At 46.6% G+C, this 26,855-nt stretch overlaps 1 protein-coding gene across 1 annotated transcript in view; it reads left to right on the top strand.

The window, feature by feature from the left end:
• Positions 1-26,855, top strand: part of LOC308157776 (A disintegrin and metalloproteinase with thrombospondin motifs 12-like) — a gene marked incomplete at both ends in the record, with an annotated part of 29,675 nt that overhangs the window by 2,597 nt on the left and 223 nt on the right. Inside the window, 22 exons of the mRNA XM_080531383.1 lie at positions 4,986-5,169; positions 7,421-7,632; positions 8,832-8,915; positions 15,628-15,752; positions 16,510-16,659; positions 16,860-17,003; positions 18,492-18,636; positions 18,726-18,818; positions 19,041-19,186; positions 19,351-19,520; positions 19,837-19,970; positions 20,290-20,410; positions 21,868-22,112; positions 22,665-22,806; positions 23,074-23,200; positions 23,378-23,588; positions 23,865-24,418; positions 24,761-25,097; positions 25,419-25,571; positions 25,700-25,876; positions 26,198-26,344; positions 26,626-26,776. Of these exons, the coding sequence (XP_080387509.1) occupies positions 4,986-5,169; positions 7,421-7,632; positions 8,832-8,915; positions 15,628-15,752; positions 16,510-16,659; positions 16,860-17,003; positions 18,492-18,636; positions 18,726-18,818; positions 19,041-19,186; positions 19,351-19,520; positions 19,837-19,970; positions 20,290-20,410; positions 21,868-22,112; positions 22,665-22,806; positions 23,074-23,200; positions 23,378-23,588; positions 23,865-24,418; positions 24,761-25,097; positions 25,419-25,571; positions 25,700-25,876; positions 26,198-26,344; positions 26,626-26,776 (3,952 nt within the window). The remainder of the gene's footprint in view (positions 1-4,985; positions 5,170-7,420; positions 7,633-8,831; positions 8,916-15,627; positions 15,753-16,509; positions 16,660-16,859; positions 17,004-18,491; positions 18,637-18,725; positions 18,819-19,040; positions 19,187-19,350; positions 19,521-19,836; positions 19,971-20,289; positions 20,411-21,867; positions 22,113-22,664; positions 22,807-23,073; positions 23,201-23,377; positions 23,589-23,864; positions 24,419-24,760; positions 25,098-25,418; positions 25,572-25,699; positions 25,877-26,197; positions 26,345-26,625; positions 26,777-26,855) is intronic.

Raw genomic sequence — 26,855 nt, 5'->3', positions numbered from 1 at the left:
CCTGACCCTACAGTAGGAGAAGGGCTGCTTTATCTCCATGCTCATTGGTTCTCCTGCCTGGCTGTGATTGGTAAAGGGAATGGAATGATAGAATGAGTGTAGCTTGGCATAGAGTGGGAGTCAACCCAGGCAACAGAACAGGCACATACCTCTGGAATGCAATAAGCCACAGTGTGGTCTCTCTTACCAAATTAACACCCCCACAACCTTTGATTTGCAGCACACTACTAGATGCTTCAACATTAAGACTTTACATTAGCTTAACCACCTAGAGAGGGTTAAAGGTCCATGCAGAAAATGTGAAAACATATAGTGCCTTCGGAAAGTATTCAGACCCCTTCACTTTCTCCATATTTTGAAGGATTTGCCATCAATCCACATCAATTAATTACACACTGTGTAGATTAGGATGTCATTACCAACTCAGCAAATTTCACAACTTCCTCCTGATCCTGACAAGAGACATAAATTATCTTCCATTAAGGGATTATTTTTGGCCTCTAAGTTATAGACCAATTTTGTAGAGTGACTGAGATGATGTTGTCCCATCGACTGTGCTTTTTCCTCTCCACCTTTGTAGATTTTTGTAAGTCTCCCCAGGCCTCAGGGTCGCAGTCCTGAGCAGTTTTGTTCCTCTCCATTTGCTCAGTTTGTAATGACAACTTGATCCACACAGTGTGTTATTGATTCCTATGCAAATCAGAGAGCCTATAAAAACATACAACAAAGATATTAATTACCAAATTACATGAACTATTATCCTTGTATTAAGATGGACTCAATTCAACTTATTGAGTGATTTGTTTATGACATTCTGGCATTTTGGCAAATTTTGAGAGTGTAAGAAAAAGGGTTTCAATACTTATGTACATGAGGTATTTCTTAAATATTTACTGACATTTCTAAAAACGTGTTTTCGCTTTGTCATTCTGGGATAATACATTGAGTCTACAACACAACAAAATGTGGAAAGAATGAAGGGGTCTGAATACTTTCCCAAGGCACTGTACATAATTATGCTTCTTTTCTAATAGCACCAATCATGTGCATGTCCTTGTAAACAAACCAAATGTGAAATAGGCACGTAAAGGCCAGTGTCCAACCTGACACCAGATTTTAACAAAAGGCTTTTTTTTTACTAATACCACGCTTCACTGAATGTTCTTCATCATGTGATCTCATTCCTTCATGGCTAGCAATTTATCATGGCCATTTAGCACTATTTTAAAGCTACAATCAATATACTCAATCTTTAAACAAAGACTTATGAATGGGATTCCAGGGGACAATCAGTTAAAGAGAGCAAACTGAAATGCTGAAAAAGGTTGTTTGAAATTGCAATCAGAATGGCTGGGTGGTTCCCCAGATCTTCTTTGTCTCTGTAGGCACACCACACAGTTGAATTCAGCTCAAAACCCTAAAGCTTTTTAAATGGAGGACTTGGTAGCCCCAAGGCATAACAAGAAACAAGTAATTGCACGTTTAGTGCATATTTCTTCACACTGTCCTGAAGGAAAAGAGCTATGCTCCTGAAGCCGAGGGGGAAAAGTGATCAGACTAATAATTTTCACTTCAACCCGGAGACAATTATGTGCACAAACATAGCAGGTGTCACAGTAACTATTTAAAGAATGCTTTGTTTGAGCTGTAAATGGTTGAAAATAGTTATTAAAGTAAGCTGTTGGAGAGAAAATGGAGAGAAAGGTGCTGTAATTAATCACAGGCAGTATGCACCATCCATGTGTCCCAAGAAAGGACTGTAAGGCCACAGCTCTGTGTTACAGCCAGGCAGCTTAACCCCAGCCCAGTTGGCCGGCACTCCAAAGCCTACAGAAGCAGGAAATACAAGTAAAGCAGTTCCACATGGCTGCTGTATTTAGAACGTAGACCTGTGTTATTTTAGCCTCCCATGGCTTTGGCACCTCACACTCCAACACACACTTCCTCTCAGATTGGCCTTCACACAGATGAGGACGAAGAAGAGGAGGAGGAGGAGGAGGTGGAGGCGAGGGTCCAAGCCTCTTAAGAACAGTCAGAGTGTTTCCGTAGGCAGAATGTTGGGGATTTAGAATGTAGAATTTATAACTTTAGAACAGAATCCCCATCCACACAATAGGATCACTTGAATTTGTTTTGGACATTTGGGACTGAGCTCTTTGTTTGTTTTTTATATGAGAGGTTTGAAGATCAACCTCTCATATGAATGGAGAACACCTGCTCCAAAACCTATGAGCTTCATTTGTCAGATTGGAGACCTTAGACAAACTCATTCCCTATGCTAAGATTGTACTTTCATCAACTGAAAATGGATGAAATTAGCTCAGGTTAATTATGAGATAATATAAGACATTGTATTTAGGGAGGCACCGATACCACTTTTCATTGCCAACACCAATTCTTTTTTTAAGGCATACAGTCGATCAGCTTTGAAAAAATGTAAACAAAAAATTTGAATCATTTCTATGAAATGACAGTTTTCTTTTGAATATATTCACAACTCATATCCCACAGAACATAATAGGCACTTTGAATGAGAAACAAAGCTGTGCTACAGCCCTTTCATGTTGTATGCTCTTGTTTGTTGTAGACATACAGACAGGTTGCGGTTTGTAGTTTAGAAATTACAGATAATACCATGCCTTGATCCATGTAGCAGTGTGTTACAATATAGGCACTCTTTATGTAGATCATGCAGACAGACAGAGTCTGAATGTTTGGATTGGCCTCTCTCTAACATTCCTTACTGGGTAATCTACGTTCCTCCTGGTTTTGGTTTTGTCTTTGACTGTGGCTTCCAATCATAACTGACTGACGAAAAACATACATGAGTAGCCTGACACAGAAACAATATATATTATGGAGAAAGTTAAGGAGTAGGGCCTACTTCTTTAGGATACAATTGTACAATGCATTCTCTAGTTTGTAGGGGATACATGTGGTTGAGTTGGAATTATTGTCTTGTATTGTCAAGTAGTTTGAATGCAGAGAAACAATGAAAACCCCAACCCATTTCAGCATAGGCCAGGGCATTAATATGGTCTTTATAACTCATCATAACCATATCAGACTGAGCTCGCATGCCTTCTGAATGATCCCACCACTGAACACTGTTGGGACACTGGCTGTTGGCCACACTCTGAGTCAGAGTTGGAAAACCCTGTCCATTCCTGCTCTGAACCATTCCATCTGAACACAGATCACCTCCCAGTCAGAACTCTACACATGCAGAATTTGACCATTGTTGTTGATCTTGGGTTAATTTAAAGGCAGTATTGGCAACATTAAATAATTGTATTTTACTGACCAATAACAGTCCATAGATGTTTTTGAAACTAATCTGACTGATTTATGATTGGATGGATTATGAATGAATGAATATGCATGTGAGGCAGCAACATGTCAACAGTGTCAAGCATTGAAGTTGTCTCTCTCTTCAATGGATTCTAACAACTGTCATGAGTTCCTGTGATAGTTCTTTTTTTCTCTAACTCTGGAGATCTGTGATATGCATAGAGCCAGGTGCAGTAACAGAGTTGCATGGGGACCATTGCAATTGTTTTTGCACTCGCTGAACTCTCAGCATAGAGTAACTAGAAACCCAAGCCTTACCTCCTGAGACTACTAAATAAACCTGGCTGGAGAAGAGGAGATTTTCTTTGAGAGATAGAGACATGCAGAAGGCTTGGCAGGATAACCCCGAACATAGCAGCAGCATCAACTGCAGCAGATGACATTCTGAAAAGAACAGCAATAACCAAACACTTTTGCATTGCTGGCCATTGCTCGCCCAGATCACTTTTGTGGGTCTTTCAATGTGGTCTAGAACTGAACAAAAGCAGAATGCTACAGATAAGATTAGTACTGGCTGGCTATAGAACACATGGGTTATTTGTCTGATAATTGTTTCTCTCTCTCTTCTTCTCTGGTTTGCATTTGTATATTGGCTGAAGGATGTAAAGAGGTGCACACCCCTGTACAGTCTGGGCTTGTTAGGATACGCACTTGACTTGACAGACACACACAGGGCTGTCCCTGCAAATGACTGACTAATCATCCATGACTTAAAAAATTGCAGAGACAGAGGGAGGGAGAGAGAAAGAGAGAGAGAGAGAGAGAGAGATAGAGAGAGAGAGAGAGAGAGACGGAGTGAGCTAGGAAATATTATTAATACTGTGTGTGTGTGTGTGTGTGTGTGTGTGTGTGTGTGTGTGTGTGTGTGTGTGTGCGCGTGGGTATTTGCGTGCCTTGCGTGCGTGTGTGTTTTACAGAGACAGAGAGAGAGAGAGGGAAGTGTCTGCACTGGTGTGAACTTGCATGGCATAGTTTAGAAACAAACAGTGTACCGCCTTTACAACTGGAGAGAATGTGCCCCGGGGATGTAGTTCTGTGCATGGAGTGTATGGGACTTAGTGGAGGCTGGTTAGGGAGAAATCAGAGGACGGGATCATTGTAATGCATGGAATGGAATGAGAAATGGTATCAAACATGCACAAATAGGCAAATGTAATCCATTCCATGCATTACACTGAGCCCATCCTCCGATTCCTGCCTCCGTGTGGATGCCTCCCAGGTGGTTATCACCTGACCTTTCTGGCTTTTGTTTTTCTATGGAAACTACTGCTACGTGGCTGTGACTGACTTCTGTAGGTATTTAAAGGAAACTTATTATAGATAGGTAACCGTGGCATTGTTCCTGCTTTTTTTTCATGAACATGTACCATTTATTCTCCGCAGGAGTTACTGTCAGCGTGCGAATACAAATAGTTATATTCATTATCATTGTTGTTTCAAAAGGAGAGCAATAACATACTGTAGTGGCTGAATTAATTAAGTGTATTCCTATATTTGAAACACCATACGATATTTGATAGTAAGATCTATCTCCCTGCCTACAGTAGAGAAACCACTTAATTGACTTAATTAATTAATTGATTCATTCATATTAAAGCTGTGTGTGTGTGTGTGTGTGTTTGTATCTTCCATAGAGAGGTCTGTTTACCCTACCTGAAGGAACATTCTTCATCGAGCCTGCCCGGGGGTCTGATGGTGATGGTGTTGCTAGGGACGGCCCAGAGCCCCATGTGGTCTACCCCAGGGTTACGACAGCAGCACACAGACACAGGCGCAGCACTGGGGATCAGCACACACACAGCCCCTGTGGGGTCAAAGGTCAGTGTGTGTGTGTGTGTGTAAGAGAGAGAGAGAAGGAGAGAATAGCCAAGAGCCTTTCGTGCAGTTTGTGTGTGTTATTGTAGGCCACTATTAATGCATGACACCAGTTTTTCTTGTGTTCATATTATTATGATATATATTTCAATAAATGTTCTTCCTATATGAGATGTTATTAACCCTCTGGCATTACCTCTGGCATAACCTAAGGCATTACCTTTACATTTTAGCTTTTTTTTATCTATTGATTCAGAACAAACATTAAAAGTGGTATGGCATCAGAATGTACTTATATGATAGGTAGATAATGTGTAATGTGTAATGTGAAAGAAGAAAATCGGAATTCGAAAAATATTTTTTATTGGATGCATTTCATAATCTGTGAGAAAACTTTCCAACTAGTTACAATAAGACTCTATCACAAATGGTTCAACAGATATTGCATTATTAGTAATATATAGGGCCCCTTTGTACACAGACACAATGGAGTCCTTAGTTCTATGAATCCTGTCAGTGGACCTCTCCATAAGTACCTCCAGGTAGCAATGGAGCCATGCTGCATTAAGGCTGACCTCTGGATCAAATCAAGCCGGATGGCTTTCCTAGTAGCTGTAAGAGCTGCCATAAACAGATTTGTCAAGCCAAGAGATGAGTCGTCCCCATGCGACAGTACAGCAGGACACATTGGCAGCTGAGATTCCAGCAGTTCAGTCAGAACAGGCATAACAAATCTCTAGAAGAGAGCAAAGAGCACTCCCAAAACATGATACTTTCCAATTTTATTCAGATGACATTGACTGCAGGTATTTACATCAGAGAGTACCATTTGATATGAATGAATGAATGAATGGTCTTTATTGTCATTGCTACAGTACAGGTACCAAACAACGAAATTAAGGAGGGGTGGCTCCCCTGGTGTTAGGAAAGAAAAAAAAAAAACTTTTAAAAAAATCACAAGAAGGGAAGGAGCTGGTTTACATAAATAAAGGCTATGTACACTATCCACTATACTATACTGTACAGATAGACGACTAGGGTTGTCATATTGCACAATAGTGTTATTGCACATTTATTTAAAGTGTCGCTTTAGTAGAGTAAAGATACCGCTTCAGTAGAGTCCAATAGAATTTGTGGGGGATGATGGGATAGAGGCGGACATACTGTATTATCTCAAATTAGTTCTCAATCAAGTTTTGTAGAGGAGCTGGTTAACTCTCTATTCCAGATAGATGTCATAGCCTGTGGAATGCTATTGTGAGCTAAATGCATGCCGTAGAGAGAGGAGACCAACCTTGTTGAGGAGTTTATAGAGAAGAGGGTTTAGAATCAGAGGAGAAAATGATTGTTCCAGGTGGGGGATAATTTGTAGAACGTGTGATATCCATATGTTTGTTTACTTGATTCCACACTTCAATAGTATTATAAATTATAGGGTATGTGGACAGGGATGGGGGGGCTTTGTTGCTCCCTGAATCCATGAAGGCCTGACCATCGATTCTTCGATAACTCTCCATGCAATTGGAGAGTTTGGATCAAACCAAGTTCTCAGAGACCTCAGTTGGAAGTACCAATGGTATATCTTAAAATTTGGCAAAGAGAGGCCTCTACTTTTGCATATTGTAAAGTAGAATAACATATTCTGGGCTTCTTGCCATTCCAAATAAAATCTCGAGAAGTCTTATCCAGATCTTTCAAAACATTTCTCATGGGAGATAATGGAAGAGAAGAAGAAAATAAAATTCACACAAGGGAGAATATATATAATAAATTATAGACATCCCTGCAGACTGAAGTGTAAGGGAGACTTTTTTATATGATCCAACATGCCAGTGTAGTTGACACTAAGGTTACAATTTGGATTAATTCTGAGCCCCAAATACATAAATCCAGTGATTTGTAACTGAACTGGGAGAGTCGATGGTAGGGGAGCCAGTTTGGCTGCAGGATTTAAAGAGATATATATATTTTATAGAGTTGATTTTATGACGTGATAAATTGCTTAAATTATGAAAGACTCTTAAGGCACTGGTTATGGATGTCAGACAAATAAAGCAAAATATCATTGGCATATAAAGAAATATGATCCATGTATACAAAACTTGAGAGTGAAGAGTACAATCTACGGCTTCGACAGGTCCCTCTTTGTATGGGAAACTGAGGGGTAATAGAGAGGCCTGTCTGGATTATAGCAGTTGGGTTGCTATGATACCAGGCCTTGAATTAAATTGCTGTGGTCTATCCTGTTCTGTAGACGCTCCAGGTGATTCCCTCAACGTAGAGAGGGAGAGAGAGGAGTGGGAAAGAGATCAGGAGGATGGGGGTCAGCCCCGCCCCCACCGTGTCTCCCAGCGCTCAGTCAGCAGGGAGAGGTGGGTGGAGACCATGGTGGTGGCTGACTCCAAACTCATCGACTACCACGGCAGTGACAATGTTGAGTCCTACATCTTCACCATCATGAACATGGTGAGAAGGGATTCATATGTGCTTTGGGAACAGATGAGTGTCATCTGGCTATTAAAGATCTACATACAGTGCCCTCCATAAGTATTGAAAGGAGGAAACATTCGCTCTATTTGAAATCAAACAATTACTATGAGGTTAAAGTTGAGATTTTCAAGCTCAGCTTTAATTCAATGTTTTCTTTTTCAGATTGGTATCACCCTTTTTATACATAGTCCCCCCATTTCAGGGCACACAAAGTATTGACAAATTGGCATGACAGGTTAGGTGGTGGTTCTGGTAAGGCAGGTGTGTTCTGTCAAATAATTTGTGCAGACATAAGAGAACTGTCTAGTATTGATTCTAGGCATTGCATTTGCCTTTCGAGTCTGCTATTGGTGTCAATATGAGGTTGAAGGAAGTCATTATGAGGCTGAAATATCAGAAAAATCAATTAAGAAAGCACTGGTGAGCTCATCAATCACAAACGGCCTGGTAGGGCAAGGAATACTTCTACCGTGGATGACCAAAGAATGCTCGCCATAATTAACCCCCCCCAAAAAAACTGTCTCACAGATCAGGAACACTCTCCAGGAGGTAGGTGTGAATGTGTCAGAGACTACCATCCTCTGAATACATCACCAGCCCAACTACAGAGGCTTCACTGCAAGGTGCAAACCACTAGTTATCCTCAAAAAGGATCAGGTTACAATTAGCTAAAAAGCCTGCAGAGGTATGGAAAACGCTCTTGTGGACAGATAAGACGAATATCCAGAGTGATCACAAGAGGAAAGTATTTGACCAATCAGAATTCAGTTTTGACACCTCAGAGAGCTCATAGCCATTTGTCCCATCGGGGGAAGAAGCATAGGGTCAGAATTGAAGTTCTCCCCCTTCAACCCCATAGTAATTGCTTGATTTCAAATCCAAACTAGTATAGAGGTAAAAGAAGACAAAATGCTTCTTCTTTTTTTACTTATGAAGGGCACGGTATCTATGGTCAATATAATTATGCTCACACTATCAACAAACTAGCTAGCAGCTGCAACTCTGTTGATACCGGTAACTTGCCAGAGTTAGTGGATAGTTAGTTAACCAGTTTGGATCTGTTTTCAGTTCTCCTGTTCTCACAGGACATGATTATAGTGTGATTAGACAGTGTGCCAATATCTCCAGATTCTCCTGTGATAAGAGTGATGACAGTGATCTTTTTATGTTCACAGGTGACAGGCATCTTCCATGATGCAAGTATTGGGAATGCTATCCACATCATCCTGGTCCGCCTTATCCTTCTACAGGGAGATGAGGTATAGTCATTATCACACAGTGCCCTATTGTGATACACAATGCTAACTAAATAATAGCATTCAACTTTGTGAAATATGTGACAGGGTCTGGTGAAAAAGTTTGAATGTTGGTAGGCTACACCTCAAACTGAATACTGGAGAAACTTGCTCTGAATTAAACGCATTTGCTATTATCACATTGGTAGCTAGCTAGCAGCTAAGAAGGAACATTGTTATGAACATAAGCGATGATGCATGTTTAGCACATCACAACATGCTGATAGAACATGAACATGCTAAAAACACATAACTAGGCTACATATAATTAGATGATCACACGGTCCTTTTTAGCTTTTGAACACGGCCTAAAACGTACGTTTGTTTACAAGCCATGTATCACTAACCCACTAACCCAGTAAGCAGGACGGGACGTGATACAGTGAATCCAATTCACAAATTATAAGTATTTAGTGATGAACCAGTTTGTTCTATATCGTGGAGCTCCGCCCCATAGGGGAGCTCTGCTCCTATTGGTTTACCCGCTACCTAAAGTAGCCAATGACTGAATTTTTCAATGCCTGCGCCCGCCTGGGGTGCTATATAAAGGGGCGTACTTTGCTCCCTCATTCTCCCAAAAAGTTCAGCACGGGTTTATATCTGAAGACTGAGAAGGACGACTACTAAGACTGGAGGACCCGCCAGACTTTTCCCTTCAGCGATGGATCGTCCGCCGCCGACCACGAAGAAGTTCCTCCGGGACACCTGCCGCTGCGATTTTCTAGCAGCGGAGGACAAGCAAGAACGGCGTTCTGGGCAGGCACCTCCCCAAGTAGGGATGGTCCCGCCCGCTCAGCCGGCCCTGACATCACGCGCCCTCACCCAGCTGAGTGGTCGGTGCCGGTGTCAGAATCAGAAAGCTCTGATGAGAGCGAGCGGCAGGTAGAGCACGTGCTCCCCGCCCTCGCCGCCCCATCTCGGTGCGCAGGCGGCGGCAGCGGCGAATAACATCGCCGTGTTAACGCCGCCATTGCGAAAATCATCCGCCGTGGTGACGAATAGACCGTCAACGACTGCGAAACTGAGTTTTCGGCGTGATGCGGCACTGGCTCTACCTCTAAACGACGGAGCCATGCCCCACTCGGCATCCCCAGCCCCCACCGCTGACCACTGGGAGGGCCCGCTACGGCCCCCCACGGTAGCGTGGCCCGGTTTCACTGGCGGAGGGGTCGGTAATGACCCCACCACCGGTTTCCTCTTCATGGCTGCTACCTCATAAAGAGGCAAAAGAAGGAAAATCCCCACCTTACTTTTTCAGTAAAGGAGATTTTTCCCATACGGCATTCTGGGCAGGCACCTCCCCAAGTAGGGATGGTCCCGCCCGCTCAGCCGGCCCTGACTTCACGCCGCCCTCACCCAGCTGAGTGGTCGGTGCCGGTGTCAGAATCAGAAAGCTCTGATGAGAGCGAGCGGCAGGTAGAGCACGTGCTCCCCGCCCTCGCCGCCCCATCTCGGTGCGCAGGCGGCGGCAGCGACGAATAACATCGCCGTGTTTAACGCCGCCATTGCGAAAATCATCCGCCGTGGTGACGAATAGACCGTCAACGACTGCGAAACGGAGTTTTCGGCGTGATGCGGCACTGGCTCTACCTCTAAACGACGGAGCCATGCCCCACTCTGCATCCCCAGCCCCCGCCGCTGACCACTGGGAGGGCCCGCTACGGCCCCCCACAGCAGCGTGGCCCGGTTTTCACTGGCGGAGGGGTCGGTAATGACCCCACCACCGGTTTCCTCTTCATGGCTGCTACCTCATAAAGAGGCAAAAGAAGGAAAATCCCCACCTTACTTTTTCAGTAAAGGAGATTTTTCCCATGTTATCTACCGGAGCGGAGACCCACCTGCCTTGTCGGAGCGTGGTCCAATCACTACCGGTTAGAAACAAGGCGGAGACTGGCCCAGCTTACCAGCGTGTGGCCAGCTCTCTGCCTAGCGGACTAACCCCTATCACGACACAAAGGGGGTTAAACACCCCTGTCTGTAGCCGTATGGAGGGACCGTTATTACATCAAAAACTCCTCCATGTCTATCAAGACCTGGCCCAGCTCATGAGCGTGCGGCCGGTTTTTTGGTTATCAGGCATAATAAACCTACGTCGATAAAGGGCATTGTTACTCAAAACAAGCACTCTTTACAGACGGCAAACCATCCCTAAGGAGGATTTTCCATGGTATCTACCAGAGCGGAGACCCACCTGCCTTGTCAGAGTGTGGTCGAATTGCTACCGGTTAGAAACAAGGCGGAGACTGGCCCAGCTTACCGGCGTGTGGCCAGCTCTCTGCCTAGTGGACTTACCCCTATCACGACACGAGGCGGGTTAAACACCCCTGTCTGTAGCCGTATAGAGGGACCGTTATCTACCAGAGCGGAGATCGACCTGCCTTGTCAGAGTGTGGTCGACTCGCTACCGGTTAGAAACAAACCGGAGACTGGCCCAGCTTACCGGCGTGTGGCCAGCTCTCTGCCTAACGGACTTACCCCTATCACGACACGTAGCCCTGTATGTAGCCGTATAGAGGGGTCGTTATGTACATCAAAAGCCCCTCCATGTCTATCAAGACCTGGCCCAGCTCATGAGCGTGCGGCCGGTTCTTTGACTATCAGGCATAATAAACCTGCGTCAATAAAGAGCATTGTTACACATAACAAACACTCTTTACAGACGGCAGCCCATCCCTTTCGAAATGACCCCACCTTGGGCTGTGCCACCTCCTCGGTGTGTAGCGGCGGCTGGGATCATACAGAAATTCAAGTTTTTTCTGTCGACTGCACCACAACAGACGGTCCAGCCGCTGTCGTTGCGTTATGCAGAATGACTAGAAGGGACAGGTATTCTGTCGGGTTGGCTAGACAGGACATTGAGGAGGGGATATGCACTACAGTTCATTCAGCCTCCTCCGCCCTTCAGGGGCGTGAGAGAGACTGTTTTTTGTCCTGCCCGATAAAGACACGTGCGCTCCAGGAGGAGATTACGAATCTCCTAACAAAGGGCGCAGTGACATTGGTTCCGAGGGACCAGTGGGACATGAGATGGTACTCCCCGTATTTCCTTGTCCCAAAGAATTCGGGAGACATGAGACCCATACTAGATTTCAGGGTCCTCAACGAGAGTGGCGAAACGCCCCTTTCGTAGATACCTGAGAGTCGCGTATTTCGTGTGCCAATCACAGAGTGGCACAGGAAATTCCTACGTTTTGCTTTCCAAGGGAAGGTTTACGAGTACACGCGCCTGCCCTTCGGGTGCACGCTTGCTCCTCGTATTTTCTCCAAATGCGTGCAGACAGCACTCGAACCACTGAGGCGAAACGAGATACGCATATTAGCATATCTCGACGACCTACTGGTCTTGGCCCAATGCCCAAATCGAGCCATTCGGGACACAACCTCACTGGTGCAGCACCTCACTCAGCTGGGGTTAGCTGTAAACTGGACAGAGAGTGCTCCGTGGTCGGCTCAACAGTTTTCCTATCTAGGCATTCAGTTGGATACTGCCGAGATGAGGGCCAGTTTATCGGCACCACGGAGAGCGACACTGACGTCAGCTCTCCGGGTGTGTCGAGTGACAAATACAATCACCGCTCTGTCAAGGATGTCCTTACTAGGACTGATGTCTGCAGCCCATGTAGTGGTCCCCTTAGGCCTGTTACACATGCGCAGACTGCAGAGGCGGTTCGCACGACTGCGACGGGTTCCAGTGAGACGCCGTCGCAAGTTGATTGTAATACAGAGATCGGTCAAAACCGACCTGAGCTACTGGAGAGACCCGCGCGTCATCGCGCGCGGAGTCGCCTGAGTTCGCTGAAAGCTCTCCACATTCCAGGTCTGCTCAACAAAGGAGCAGATCTGTTATCACGGGGAGGCCCGAGGGACGACGACTGGAGGTTAGCACCCTCCATTGTGTCGCTGATTTGGGCACGGTTCGGGCAAGCAGAAGTGGTTCTGTTTGCGTCACGGACGAATGTGCAGTGTCGCCTTTGGTTCTCCCTGCGCGAACAGGACAACCCGCCATTGGGAGTCGATACATTCGCACACCACCCATGGCCGAGGGTCCTGTTATACGCGTTCCCACCCCTGACATCTATCCTCCCACTGTTGGCACGAGTGAGGTCAGAGAGGCTAGAGTTAATTCTTGTAGCCCCGGACCGTCCCGGAGCCCCGTGGTTTCCGGAACTGATGGAGATGTTGGTAGAGGGCCCATGGCCCATACCTCATCGACAAGATGCACTCTCTCAAGCCGGAGGCTTGGTGAAGGGGCCGCCTATGAGGGGGGGCCCCTCATGGCCTGGTTACTGAGAGGGATTGTTAGAACGCAGGGGTCTGACAGACGCGGTCATTCAGACCATTCAGAGTGCGCGCGCGCAATCCACTGCAAAAGGGATATGCGGCGCGCTGGCGAGTTTTACACAGTGGTGTGAGGGACAGGACGTTGACCCTGTCTGTTGTCGGGTCGAAACGTTCTTGTGCTTCTTACAGTCGCTGTTGACAAGGGATTGGCGGCGGGAACTATTAAAGTTTACGCGGCTGCCATCTCAGCTTGTCATGAGGGTTTTGCGACAACGACACTGGTTTTTCAGTCATTCGCTGGTTAAGCGTTTTTTGACTGGAGTGTGTAGGCTTAGACGCCCTCATAGGACTCTAATGCCAAAATGGGACCTGTCGATTGTGCTAGAGGCGCTGTGTGTGCCCCCATTCGAACCCATTATCACTGTGTCGTTGCGTTTTATTGTCTCTCAAGACGAGTCTACTCCTCGCCTTGACTACGGCTGAGCGAGTGAGTGATTTGTGCGCTCTCTCGTCACGGGCAGATTGTTTGATCATATCTGATGACGAAACAAAAGCTGTATTACGCCCTAACCCGGCTTTTATCCCTACGGTTAATCGTGGGTTTAGGTTTCAGAGCTGTGCTCTGAGCGCCTCTTTTTCCTCCTCCTCACGACGGAGAGAGGGAGAGGCGTTTTACATTGTATTGTCCGGTGCGCGCGTTGGCACAATATGTGAAGCGCGAGGCAGGACTGAGATCTTCTCCCCGGCTTCTGATCTGCTATGGCGGACAGAAAGCCGGGACACCACTCTCGAAGCAGAGGCTGTCCCTTTGGATTTGCGAGGCTATTAGCCTCATCCTTTTCTCATTCTGTCCTCAGTTTTGCTGATGACTGATGTAGTGGGGAAGGCACTTGGATTACCCTGGTCATGGGATTCTATTCAAGTGCTGTCAGGATGAATACGGATGTGCCTGGGAAGGGACCCTCCTCCAGGACATGTTCCGTTAGATCAACAACCCTACGTGCTCACGTAAGGGTTAGGTCAGTGATATTCTTCCTCAATCCTTTCTCATTCTGTCCTCAGTTTGCTGATGACTGATGTTGTGGGAAGGGCACTTGGATTACCCTGGTCATGGGGATTCTATTCAAGTGCTGTCAGGATGAATACGGATGTGCCTGGGGAGGGGACCCTCCTCCAGGACATGTCTGTTAGATCAACAACCCAACGTAAGGGTTGGGTAAGTGATATTTCTTCCTCATCCTTTTCTCATTCTGTCCTCAGTTTGCTGAGGACTGATGTAGTGGGGATGGCACTTGGATTACCCTGGTTGGGGATGCTATTCAAGTGCTGTCAGGATGATTACGGATGTGCCTGGGGAGGGGACCCTCCTCCAGGACATGTTCCGTTAGATCTACAACCCTGCGTGCTCACGTAAGGGCTAGATCAGTGGAGCAGACTCGGTGTGGGTTGGGCCAACTTTTTAAGGTTGTCTTGAACCAACATCAGTGGTCAGCTCCGGGTGCCGCTGAGATTGTTTTCGGATTAATAGTCTCAGTGGGGGTACATTTGGCCTCGCTCGCTCCGCCTAAACCAATAGGAGCAGAGCTCCCCTATGGGGCGGAGCTCCACGATATAGAACGATAGTTATGGAGATAGACTCCAGTTCTATGAGTGGAGCGGAGCCCCATAGGGCTGCTGGCCCACTTCGACTCGTTCAAACCCGGCTGTTTTGTATGTTTGGGAGAATGAGGGAGCGAAGTACGCCCCTTTATATAGCACCCCAGGCGGGCGCAGGCATTGAAAAATTCAGTCATTGGCTACTTTAGGTAGCGGGTAAACCAATAGGAGCAGAGCTCCCCTATGGGGCTCCGCTCCACTCATAGAACTGGAGTCTATCTCCATAACTATCGTTATATTGAGTGGGCTCTTCAACACTTAAATAAGCTTTTTGGTAATTTGTTCAACTTGAGAATGGACCTATCGCTAAGCCACGCCCCAAAATAGAAATTGTCCAAACATATCACAGCAAAAGTCACTACAGGCAGAAAACTCGGACAAACAACTCGCTAATATCTGATGGTGAAAAGCTTCTAGACTAAACTTGTCATCTTTAAAAAAAACTCCCGCCATGTAAGTCATTGAATGTCATTCAGTCACGGTCGGTCAGTCAGTCACTGTCAGTGAAGCGTTGTTTGTTTGTCCGAGTTTTCAAAGGGGGCGTGGCTTAGCGATAGGTCCATTGCCGACATGCAGACCTTTTCACCAGACCGTGTCACACAATAATATTGTCTAGGACAATGATTCAACTGATGCTAGTGTGTGTTGTTGTCTGACTCTGTGGATCAGTAAAGGTATATCTCAATGTATGTGTCTGTGAGGGTGTAGTAACTGTAGATCTGTCTGTTGTCTCATGCAGAAAGGGCTGAAGATCATGCACCATGCAGACAACACCCTGTCCAGCTTCTGTGCCTGGCAGAAGAACTTGAACCCACAGAGTGATACACACCCTGCTCACCACGATGTGGCTGTGCTGGTCACCAGGCAAGGATCCACATACAGTACACACATATGCATATGCACAAGCACAAGCACACACACAGACACAGACAGACACACACAGGCACACACACACACACACACACACACACACACACACTCACACACACACACACACACACACACATACACACACTTTTTTCCAAGCATCTAGGTATAGCAGAAAGATTCAATGAGTGTCTGGCTTGGTTGTAGCAGTGAAGAATCCTGTAAAAACAACCTGTGTGTAAATGTTTATATTTTCGGAGGATTGAGTAAGTGTCTACTCCATTTCAATTCAATAAACGTCAGACTAGGAGCAGATCTCCAAATAGGGCTCTGTCTTCACTGAGCAGTGCCCAAGCGAGAGAGGAGAGCACTTTTATTGAACTACTGAGTACCATGAAGGTACCGTGGTGTGTTACCTGCTGGCACAAGTTCCAATGGAGTACACAGAGAAGACCTGGCCAGGCTTGTCAGGAGGAAGGCTGCTCAGGTGGTATGTTACCTCAGTCACCTGGAAAACATGAGGGATGCATTCTCTTCCTTCAATAGTGCCAGGATATAAGCCCCATATGACCACACATACATACACACACACACACACACACACACACACACACACACACATATATACATACACACACACACACACACACACACACACACACACACACATATACATACACACAACCACGGATGCCAGTCAATTTCTGCACTAGCTAGTTGTTTTTAGGTCTGAGTGTGTATCTCCTCCCCGCAGAAAGGACATCTGTGCGGGCCTGAATGAGCCCTGTGAGACACTGGGTCTGTCCCACCTGTCGGGGATGTGCCAGCCCCACCGCAGCTGCAATATCAATGAGGACTCGGGACTCCCCGTCGCCTTCACTATCGCCCACGAGATGGGCCACAGGTGTGTGTGTATGTGTGTGTGTGTGTGTATGTGTGTGTGTGTGTGTGTGCGTGTGCATGCGCGTGTGCATGTGTGTGTGTTTGTGTTGAAAACCAACATTACAATAATAAAAAAATTAAAAAAAACAGATAACATCCTTCACCGATAAGACTGTTGCCGCAATAGGTAATTTCCACAGCAGCCATGTTTGTTGTCCTCAGCTTTGGGATCCACCATGATGGTCAGGGGAACGACTGTGAGCTGGAGGGCCGACACCCCTTCATCATGTCCAGACAGCTAATGTACGACACCTCCCCCCTCACTTGGTCCACCTGCTCCAAGGATTACATCACACGATTCCTAGAGTGAGTCTGTCTCTCTATCTCTCTCTCTCTCTCTCTCTCTCTCTCTCTCTCTCTCTCTCTCTCTCTCACTCTATGTGTGTCTCTCTGCCGTTCTTTCTCTCCATCCCTCATCATCATCTATTTTTCCCTGCAATGTACAATAGGTAAATAATAAGATGAAGTTCCTCTCCTATTGTCTGTATTAGGAATGTGAAATTACGTATCCAAAAGGAATTTTAGGAACTTTGATGCTCAGGGGTTCCTGCATGATTTAAATGTCTGTGATTTGAACAGGATGTCCCTCATAACGCCTGCAAATGTGTTTCAAGCAAATATCTTGCAAATAGAACCCAATGTATTGTTGCTGACTCCACTTTTATGGAGGTCACTAAAGGTGTACTGCAGGGTTCAATTCTAGGTCCTTTACTCTTCACCTTGTGTATGAATAACATTGTCTCATTTAAAAAAAATGGCTGTAAGATGCACTTTTATGCTGATGATATGGTAATTTATTCATCTGTTCTTACACATTGGAAGGAGCGTTATCTATTCATTATCTATTTTGCAGACAGCCTTTGACTTGATCCAGCCCTCACTTCTAGAGCTTAAACTTGTTTTAAATGGAGCAAAAACAAAATATATGCAATTTTTTAGATCCTGCTCTTTGAAGGAAACTGACTTCAATATTTGCACTTTGGATGGTTCTGTAATTGAGAGAGTATCCTCTTACAAGTACCGTGGGATTTTTATTGATGAAAAAAATCTAATTGCATGTTGATGAGCTGACAATAAAATGAAGGGTGAAACTTCGGTTCTTTTATAGAAATAAGCAAATCTTGTTTTTCGCGTGATGACAGGAAGCTTTTAGTACAGATTACTTCCCTATCAGTACTTGAGTATGGTGACATTATCTACATGCACGCTGCCTCTATCACCTTGAATCCGCTTGACACTGTTAATCATTCAGCACTTTGTTTTATTACTGGTGATAATTTTATAACGCATCATTGTAAACTATATCATGCAGTAGGCTGGCCTCCCTGGCTGCTAGGAGAACACAGCATTGGCTCCTGTATGTGCAAAGCATTGGCTCTACCTAGCTACCTGTCATCCCTCATTACATGGTGTTCTAGTCATCACCAAAAAATATCTCAGGATGGGTTAGTTCTTGAGGTCCCTCGAGTCAAAACTGAGCTGGGAAAAACTGCTTTTAGTTACTGTGCCCCTAGAGCTTGGAATGAGTGTCAAGAGACCCTCAAATTGGACGCCTTAGTCTCTTTGGGCAAGTTAAAAAATATGATGAGTGAAGTTGAGGTCGAGGTCTGTGCATGTTTTTAAAGGATGTTGCCATAATTTTTATTAGTTTTAAATGGATGAATTATGTTTTTGTGTTGATTTCGTATTGATATGTGATGTTTTTGTACTGTCTCAAAAAAGCCTGGGGAAAGCCAGGGGAAAACCAGGGCACCATTGAAAATGGTCTCCTGTGTCCCTCCTTCTCTCTCTTAGTCGTGGTTGGGGCTTCTGTCTGGATGACCGGCCCTCTAAGAAGGACATGACCACCCCATTTGCTCATATGGGGGTCCGCTACACCGCTCAACATCAGTGTCAGTTACAGTACGGCCCTAATGCCACCTTCTGCAACGAGGTTGATGTGAGTCACACAGACTGGGTGATCATTAGGAATTTGCCATTTTCTCTGACATTCAGCCCAGTTGAGTGTGTATTTTGTCTTACTCCCAGAACGTGTGCCAGATCCTGTGGTGCTCAGTGAACGGCTCCTGTCGTTCCAAACTGGACTCCCCCATAGACGGCACTAGCTGTGGGCCTAAGAGGGTAGGCTGGGGCTGAGTCGTAACATTCTCATTCATCTATGCCATGGGAACCTTTAGTAGTAACATGTGTATACTCTCAAAGTTGCATCTCCGGGGACTGGTCTCACTTTGTATGTTGTTATTTTTGGATTGTGTGTGTGTGTGTATGTGTGTGTGTGTGTGTGTGTGTGTGTGTATGTGTGTATGTGTATGTGTGTGTATGTGTGTGTGTTCTCTCTGTCAGTGGTGTATCTCGGGGGAGTGTGTGATCGTAGGTAAGCTGCCAGAGACAGTGAATGGGGGCTGGGGCCTATGGAGTACCTGGTCTCACTGTTCCAGGACCTGTGGAGCTGGGGCACAGTCTGCTGAAAGAGAATGTAACAGCCCCAAGTAAGAACTGACTTCAGACCTGTCTAAACACTTCTTTACTCCACATCTCAGCTCTCCTCTCTTTCCTCTTCTTACTTTCTACATACAGATCACCTTATCTCCTTTTTCTTAACACCCATGTGATACCAAACGTAACTCAAGTCTCATCTCTGTGTTATCCCCAGACCAGAATTTGGTGGTAAGTACTGTACAGGTGAGAGGAAGCGCTATCGTATTTGTAACACCACACCGTGTCAGAGGACCAAGCCCACCTTCAGAGAGATGCTGTGTAGTGAGTTTGACACAGTGCCCTACCAGAATGAGCTCTACCAGTGGACACCTGTATCCAGCACATGTAAGAAGTCAAACCACACACACACACACACACACACACACACACACACAAATGCAGGCATGCACACATACAAGTACACATGCAGGCACGTATGCATGCACACTGTGACACCTTTATCCATTTGTGGGTTGTGGTTACATTCATATATCAGCAGGGGGCAGCATATACATAGTATAATATCACAACTCCAATTCCCTCGAATCTTACCAGGGAAATAATATATGTTTCAATACTTCTTCCACTGTTGTCAGTCACATCACATACTTTACCACTCTTCTCCTCCCTCTCTCATTCCCCCTCTCACCTGGTTCATCAGCAAGCCCGTGTGAGCTGCACTGCCGTCCGGTGAATGAGCATTTCTCTGAGAAGATGTTGGACACTGTGACGGATGGAACTCCCTGCTTCATGAACAACAAGTCCAGAAACATCTGTGTCAATGGAGTGTGCAAGGTAGTGTGGCTGGGTAAGAGAGAGAGAGAGAGAGAGAGAGAGAGAGAGAGAGAGAGAGAGAGAGAGAGAGAGAGAGAGAGGGAGGGAGGGAGAGTGAGTTAGAGAAAGAGAGAGAGGCGGGGTGTTAGCCCTATAAAGGAATAGAGCGAGGGCCTGAGAAATATGTGAATTATATTTGATAGAGTTGAGTGAGAGATCTTTTTTCCAATCCATTTGTGTTTAATGAATCTGTGTATAATGTTATCTTTATGTATGTGCGTGTGCGTGTGCGTGTGTGTGTGTGCGTGTGCGTGTGCATGTGTGTGTATTATGCCTATAGGAAGTGGGCTGTGACTATGGCATAGACTCTAACGCGGTAGAGGACCGTTGTGGAGTGTGTCTGGGTGATGGCACCTCCTGTGAGACAGTTCACAACACCTTCGATGGAGGAGAGGGCTTCGGTAAGTTATATCTCAATGAATGGATACATGAATTAAGGAGTACATATCAATAGAGACATTCATGGGGCGCTTAGGTGGCGTAGTGGATTAAGCGCTGACCATGTACCGCAGGGCCCCCGGTTCGATTCCAGCTGCGGACATATCCTGCATGTCATCCCTCCTCTCTCTCTCACCCATCCTTCCTGTCATCATCTATACTGTATCTGTCATTAAAAAGAAACATTTTAGTGGGACTGCCCCACTCAGAAAAAATAACATTCATTGTGCCACTCTGCATCAATGCTGGATAGGAACATTTATTTATACTAAAGTATTTCTAAAATATGTTATTTAGCAAGAGCAAGCAGACAAGAGCAAGGGACAGTAACTGAATACACTGTTCCTACAGTCACACAGTGTGAATAGGTCCTCAGGTCAGGAGAGTTCACTGGTATTAGAATTATGTCACTGTGTTCTTGCTTTGTTGTCATGACAGCACTCTGTATATGAATATACAGCTGTTGTCTTTGTATAATATACAGCTGCTGTCTTTGGTTTGTGTGTGTGTGTGTGTGTGTGTGTTGTCTTGCTGTCTTTGGCCTGTCTGATTGCTGTATGACTGAGAGAATACCTCACCAGTGACCTCATAGACCTCACAGCCAATGGGAACAGAGCCAGAGAGAGAAACATGTCTGCTTTCTCTACAGAACGGGAAATGATTGTAGCTTACCGTACATATGCCCTGCAGTTCCTCATCAAGGATAGGATTTAAGGGCTGTGTGTGTGTGTGCCCCTCACCTTTTCCAGACACTCAGTCCAGATGTTTGGGACTTCAAAGAGACCCAATGAATGTGGCGCTGCCCCCCTGTGTTACACAAACACAGACACACAGACACACACCCACACACTATTAAACACCAGATTACCCAGTCATAGCAGTGCCCCATGCATCCCTGCAACCCCACCCCCCATCCAAACACTATTAAACACCAGAGACAGGGAAGTACCTAACCCTAACGCAACACACACGCACGCAGGCATGCACACACACACACACACACACACACACACACACACACACACGCACGCACGCACGCACGCACGCACGCACGCACGCGCGCACGCACGCACGCACGCACGCACACACACACACACACACACACACACACACACACACACACACACACACACACACACATATACACACACAGACCCACCCTCTATTAAAGATCAGAGAGAGTCTGGCATTCTGGATAGCCGTGGCAACCTGCAGTCATGGTGGCCTTGTAACAAACCACATTACTGAGTCACTGTTATCACTGAACAGCTGACCTGTTCGGTCTGTGTGTGTGTGTGTGTGTGTGTGTGTGTGTGTGTGTGTGTGTATGAGCAGGCTGTGAGGGCTATGAGGGCTCCCAGGCATAGTGGAATCTCTACAGGAATATCATTATGACATCCTGTGTCTCCGGTCCTTTCAGGTTATGTGGACGTGGGTTTGATCCCCGAGGGGGCACGTGACATCGTAGTACAGGAAATGGAGGAGGCCGATAACTTCCTGGCACTGAGGGGTCAGGGAACAGAGGACTACTTCCTGAATGGCCATTACATCATCCAGTGGAACGGGGAGTACGAGGCAGGTGGAACCACGTTCTTCTATGAACGCAGCGGGAACCTGGAGAACCTCACCTCCCCGGGGCCTACCAAACAACCCATCCTGATCCAGGTAGATATAAAATAACCAGACCAGGAGCCAAATGTTTACATACCACACAATCCAGGATCCCGTCATAAAGTCGTGCAAATATAGGGACAATTAGAGCTGAATTGCATAGCCTGACTCCCTTCTGCTAACTCATTTGGAATGGAATGGAATGGAATGGAATGGACTTTATTTGTCATTGCTACAGTACAGGTACCAAACAACGAAATTTAGGAGGGGGTGGCTCCCCTGGTGTTAGGAAAGGATTTTTTTTTATTTATTTTTTTTAGAAAAAGCATAAAATCTCAAGAAGGTAAGGAGCTGGTTTACATAAATAAAGGCTATGTACACAATCCACTGTACTATACTGCACAGATAGTCAACTAGGGTTGTCATATTGCACAAAAGTATTTTTTTCACGTTATTTTAAAGTGTCACAGTTTGCAGGCTTGAAATGTACATGTTTGTGCCTCAGCACTAGCTGCCATACAATCCGTCCGGACTGTCCTGGGCCCAGAACTTAGAGTCTGTTAGAGAGTTGAAGAGATGTGAAAATGTACATATCTTGTGATGCAGTTGCTGTACCAGGAGAAGAACCCAGGGATTAAGTACGAGTACACCATCAAGAGGAGTCGGCAGTCAGGAAATGAGGTCATCGAGCCGGAGTACAGGTGGAGGCCTGGGGCGTGGACAGACTGCAGCTCTACCTGTGGGATAGGTGAGGTACTCTTTATCTGCAGTCATGACTGCAGTCATGACCATCGTTTAGGTATACCTTATGGCTTGGTATATTGGTAGTCTCTGTTAAATTGATGAGAGTTGGGGAACACTTTGATTATGGTTTGACTACCTGTCTCTATCTCGCTGTGTTGATATTAACCTCTACCTGTCTCTCTATGTAGTGATACCTGTGTCTATCCTTGTGTTGATATGAACCCCTCTCTGTCTCTCTCTCTCTCTCTCTCTCTCTCGCTCTCTGTCCCAGGTATACAACATCAGCCGGTTCGCTGCTTTGAGATGGCGGTGGGTGTGGTGGACGAGTCAATGTGTGACTTAGATAATCGCCCAGAGGACAGACACCGCAAGTGCAAGACCATGGACTGCCCTGCCAGGTCTCTCAATACTATTACCACTCTATTACAGCCTTATTACCACTATATAGTTTGTTACAACAGCGTTATGGTGTTAATCAAGTGCATCTCTCTAGGTACACTAATACAGTTACTGTACTACTTTCCCGCTGCCTAACCCCCTTGTCTCACCCCCCCTCCCTGCTCCCTCCCCTACAGGTGGTGGGTGGGGGGCTGGCAGTATTGTTCAACCACCTGTGGTTCGGAGGGAGTGCGTAAGCGTACGGTGCTGTGTGTACGCACGGTGGCAGGGGAGGAAAGGGTGCTGCATCCTATAGACTGTAAACACCTCATCAAGCCCAAACCCGTGGTGCCCTGCAACAGAGACGTGCCCTGTGGACCTGACTGGGCTGTTGGCAATTGGACAGAGGTAGGATGAGCATTCATCTCTCTCTCACTCCTCTCCCCTCTGTCGCTCTTTCTTTCCTCCTCTGCCTTCTCTCTCTGGCCTCTATCCTTCTCTTTGTCTCCCTCTTTTCCTCCCCTCATTCCTCTTCCTATTTATTTCTCTGTCCATCTCCCAGTCCATATAATCTTGTTGTGTTGATGATCTGCCTTGATCTGCCTCTCTCTCTCTCTCTCTCTCTCTCTCTCTCTCTCTCTCTCTCTCTCTCTCTCTCTCTCTCTCTCTCTCGCTCTCTCTCAGTGCCCAGTGACATGTGGTGGGGGCGTACGCTCCCGGGTGGTCACCTGTCGAACCGCACCTAAAACCAAGTGCAACCTTTCAGCCAAACCCCGCTCCAAGTCGCTGTGCGCCCTGCAGAGCTGCCCTATCCAAGGCGCCCTCCGCAGACGTCCGGGACCGCCCCCTAAGTACCGCCGCGTCTACCCACCCAAGAGCCAACCTACCAGGCACCCCGTCACCCACACTTGGGGCCCTGAGAGCACCAGTGCCACGACTAAACCCAGGACTACAGCCACTACACCAGAGAAAACTACAACTGCTATTACTACGACCACCAGGCCACTCACAACCCCTGAGGTCATCATCGACGTAGATGATTATGAGTTCAACCTCCTCGGGAAGAATGAGGAGGACAGTGGTGGAGTCTCCTCCCCTACTGTGGCTAGTCCTGCTGAGGAGGAGAGGAACGAGAATGATATGAGAGGAAAAGAGGTGGGGGAGGAAGAAAGGGAGGAGGAAAAAGCGGAAGAAGAGGGGAGTGCACCAGATATGGTGTTTCCAGATTTGGGGGTGAGGTACACCCCTGGTTATGACAATGTTGAAGATGCCACTACAGAGGAACAAGGGATTATTGAGCTGGACATTGTTACCACAGCAACCTCTTTTAGGACAAAATACCAATCACCCCATCGCACTACACGCATCCCAACCTCCTCACGCTCCACCCCACGTGCTACACTCACAACCAGAGTACCCCCTGTTACCTCCTCCTCCACCCCACACACTAGCACTGTACAGTGGGCTATGACCACCCGTCATTACCCCCTCTCTCCCCCCAACACCACCTCCTATATCAACCCTTATGCCCACCGTACACCTCGGACACCCCACACTACCACTCCCACCCGCACCACTAGGGCAAACTCAGGGGGGGCGAGGGGTACACCAGCAACCTCCTCCCCCAAGACACAAGCCCACCCCACTTCAAAAGCTACTTTCCGCACCACCAAGACCCCCCACCCTACCGTCAGGATCGTTAAGCTGAAGAAGCCTGTTGAGCCCCCCAAGAGTGGCAGCTCTGCCCCCCGTTCTAAAAAGCCCACAACCCGCCCCAAAGGTTCCTCCTCCCGCTCCAAGGGCCAGGAGCAGAGACCAGGAAGTCCAGTGTTGAGCTTCACCAGTGACTATGGCAACCTGAATGCCACAGAGCCAAGCAAGATGGAGCTGTTCTGGGTGGTGGCTAACTGGAGTGAGGTGGGTACTGGAGGAAAGGAACCCTCTGGGGTTTCCATAGTGATGAGGCTATATTAGGGATACTATAGTGCACTCTGTGTAGAAGGTAAATGGTAAATGTCGTTGTGATTGTAATTGTACAGTAGAAGGCTTTTATAACAGAATCAGTGACCTCAAATGGTCAGAAATCATTGACAAGTAACAATGCTTAGAGTTACAATTACAATATAACAGACTTGGCCGTTGCAATTACATAACAGTCGGTAATAATTAAACTCTTCCACTCTCTTTCCCTCTCTCTCTCTTCTCCTCGCCTCTCCTCTTTCCCCCCTCTCCCCTCAGTGCTCTTCATCATGTGGGCTAGGTGCAGTGTGGAGGACAGTGGAGTGTAGCTCCCAGCAGGAGGAGGACTGTGCCAATCTGAAGAAACCAGAGCCTGCCCGCATCTGCCACCTGCGCCACTGTGCCACCTGGCTCATTGGTAACTGGACTAAGGTCTGTAGCCTGCATGGGCACCCCACTGTTTCTGCCTTAGATAAGAAAAGTTGCTAAAGAAAATTTCAATGAAAGTTTGTGAAAGCAGAAACCTCTCCTCCTCCCTCTGTCTCCCTCTCACTGTGTAGTGTCCAGAGGGTTGTGAGATGGTGGGTAGGAGGCAGCGTGATGTCCAGTGTGTGGATGCCCAGAACATACGGCCGCTGAGACCCTTCCACTGCCAGGCCTTGTCCTCCAGACCCCCCAACACCCTGTCCTGCCACCCACAGCCCTGCTTGGCCTGGAGGACCTCCCCCTGGGGACAGGTATACATACTGTATAAACACGTGTGTACGCATGCATGCACACACTTACACACACACTTACACACACACTTACACACACTTACACACACTTACACACACACACACACACACACACACACACACACACACACACACACACACACACATACACACACACACACATACACAGACACACACACACCCTAATTAATTAGGGTTTATTTTCTCAAATGCCTACTGCAGACTGGAGAAGTTTGTGGAGTACTGGGCTTGTCTGTCTAAACTATTGAGTATGACGTAAGAGATGAGTCTCTCTGTCTTTCTGTCCCTGCCCATCCCCAGTGCTCTGGGAGCTGTGGTGAGGGAGTGAGAGAGCGGCTGGTGTATTGCCCTGAGCACAAGCGCTGTAGCGCCACCCAGAGGCCAAACCACACCGAGTCCTGCAGTCTCCAGTCCTGCTACCACTGGGAGCAACAGGACTGGGAGGAGGTAAGGCACAGACAATGAGGATCATTTCAAATGAATACTAATACATGTTCAATCTTAGTATGCATTATTTGTAACTACTGTAGCCATGGTACAGTATATATTGTATTTATTATACAAGTGGATGCAATTGTGTTTTAATGGCCTGCCATTAACATGGCCTGTTTTCTATGCTGTCATATTGTATGTTGATAGCCCTCTATATGGCTTCTGGTGTGTGTGTGTGTGTGTGTGTGTGTGTGTGTGTGTGTGTGTGTGTGTGTGTGTGTGTGTGTGTGTGTCAGTGTTCTATGAGCTGTGGCGGGGGCCTCCAGCATCGTGCGGTTAACTGTGTTAGTGAGGACTCAGTCGCAGAGATGAATAGCCTCTGTGAGAAGACCCTCAAACCAGAGACCCTCAGGAAGTGTGGCATGCAGGAGTGTAAAACCAACACAGGTAGGAACACGTCACACTCTTCCTTTTTATTAAGTATGTCTATTCCATTTTGCTCAAAGAATACCTAAATTACTTTAAA

Source organism: Nansenia antarctica (genome assembly GCF_963989245.1).
Source record: "Nansenia antarctica genome assembly, chromosome: 5".
Taxonomy (NCBI): Eukaryota; Metazoa; Chordata; class Actinopteri; order Argentiniformes; family Microstomatidae; genus Nansenia; species Nansenia antarctica.
This window is presented reverse-complemented; position numbering and strand designations above follow the sequence as displayed.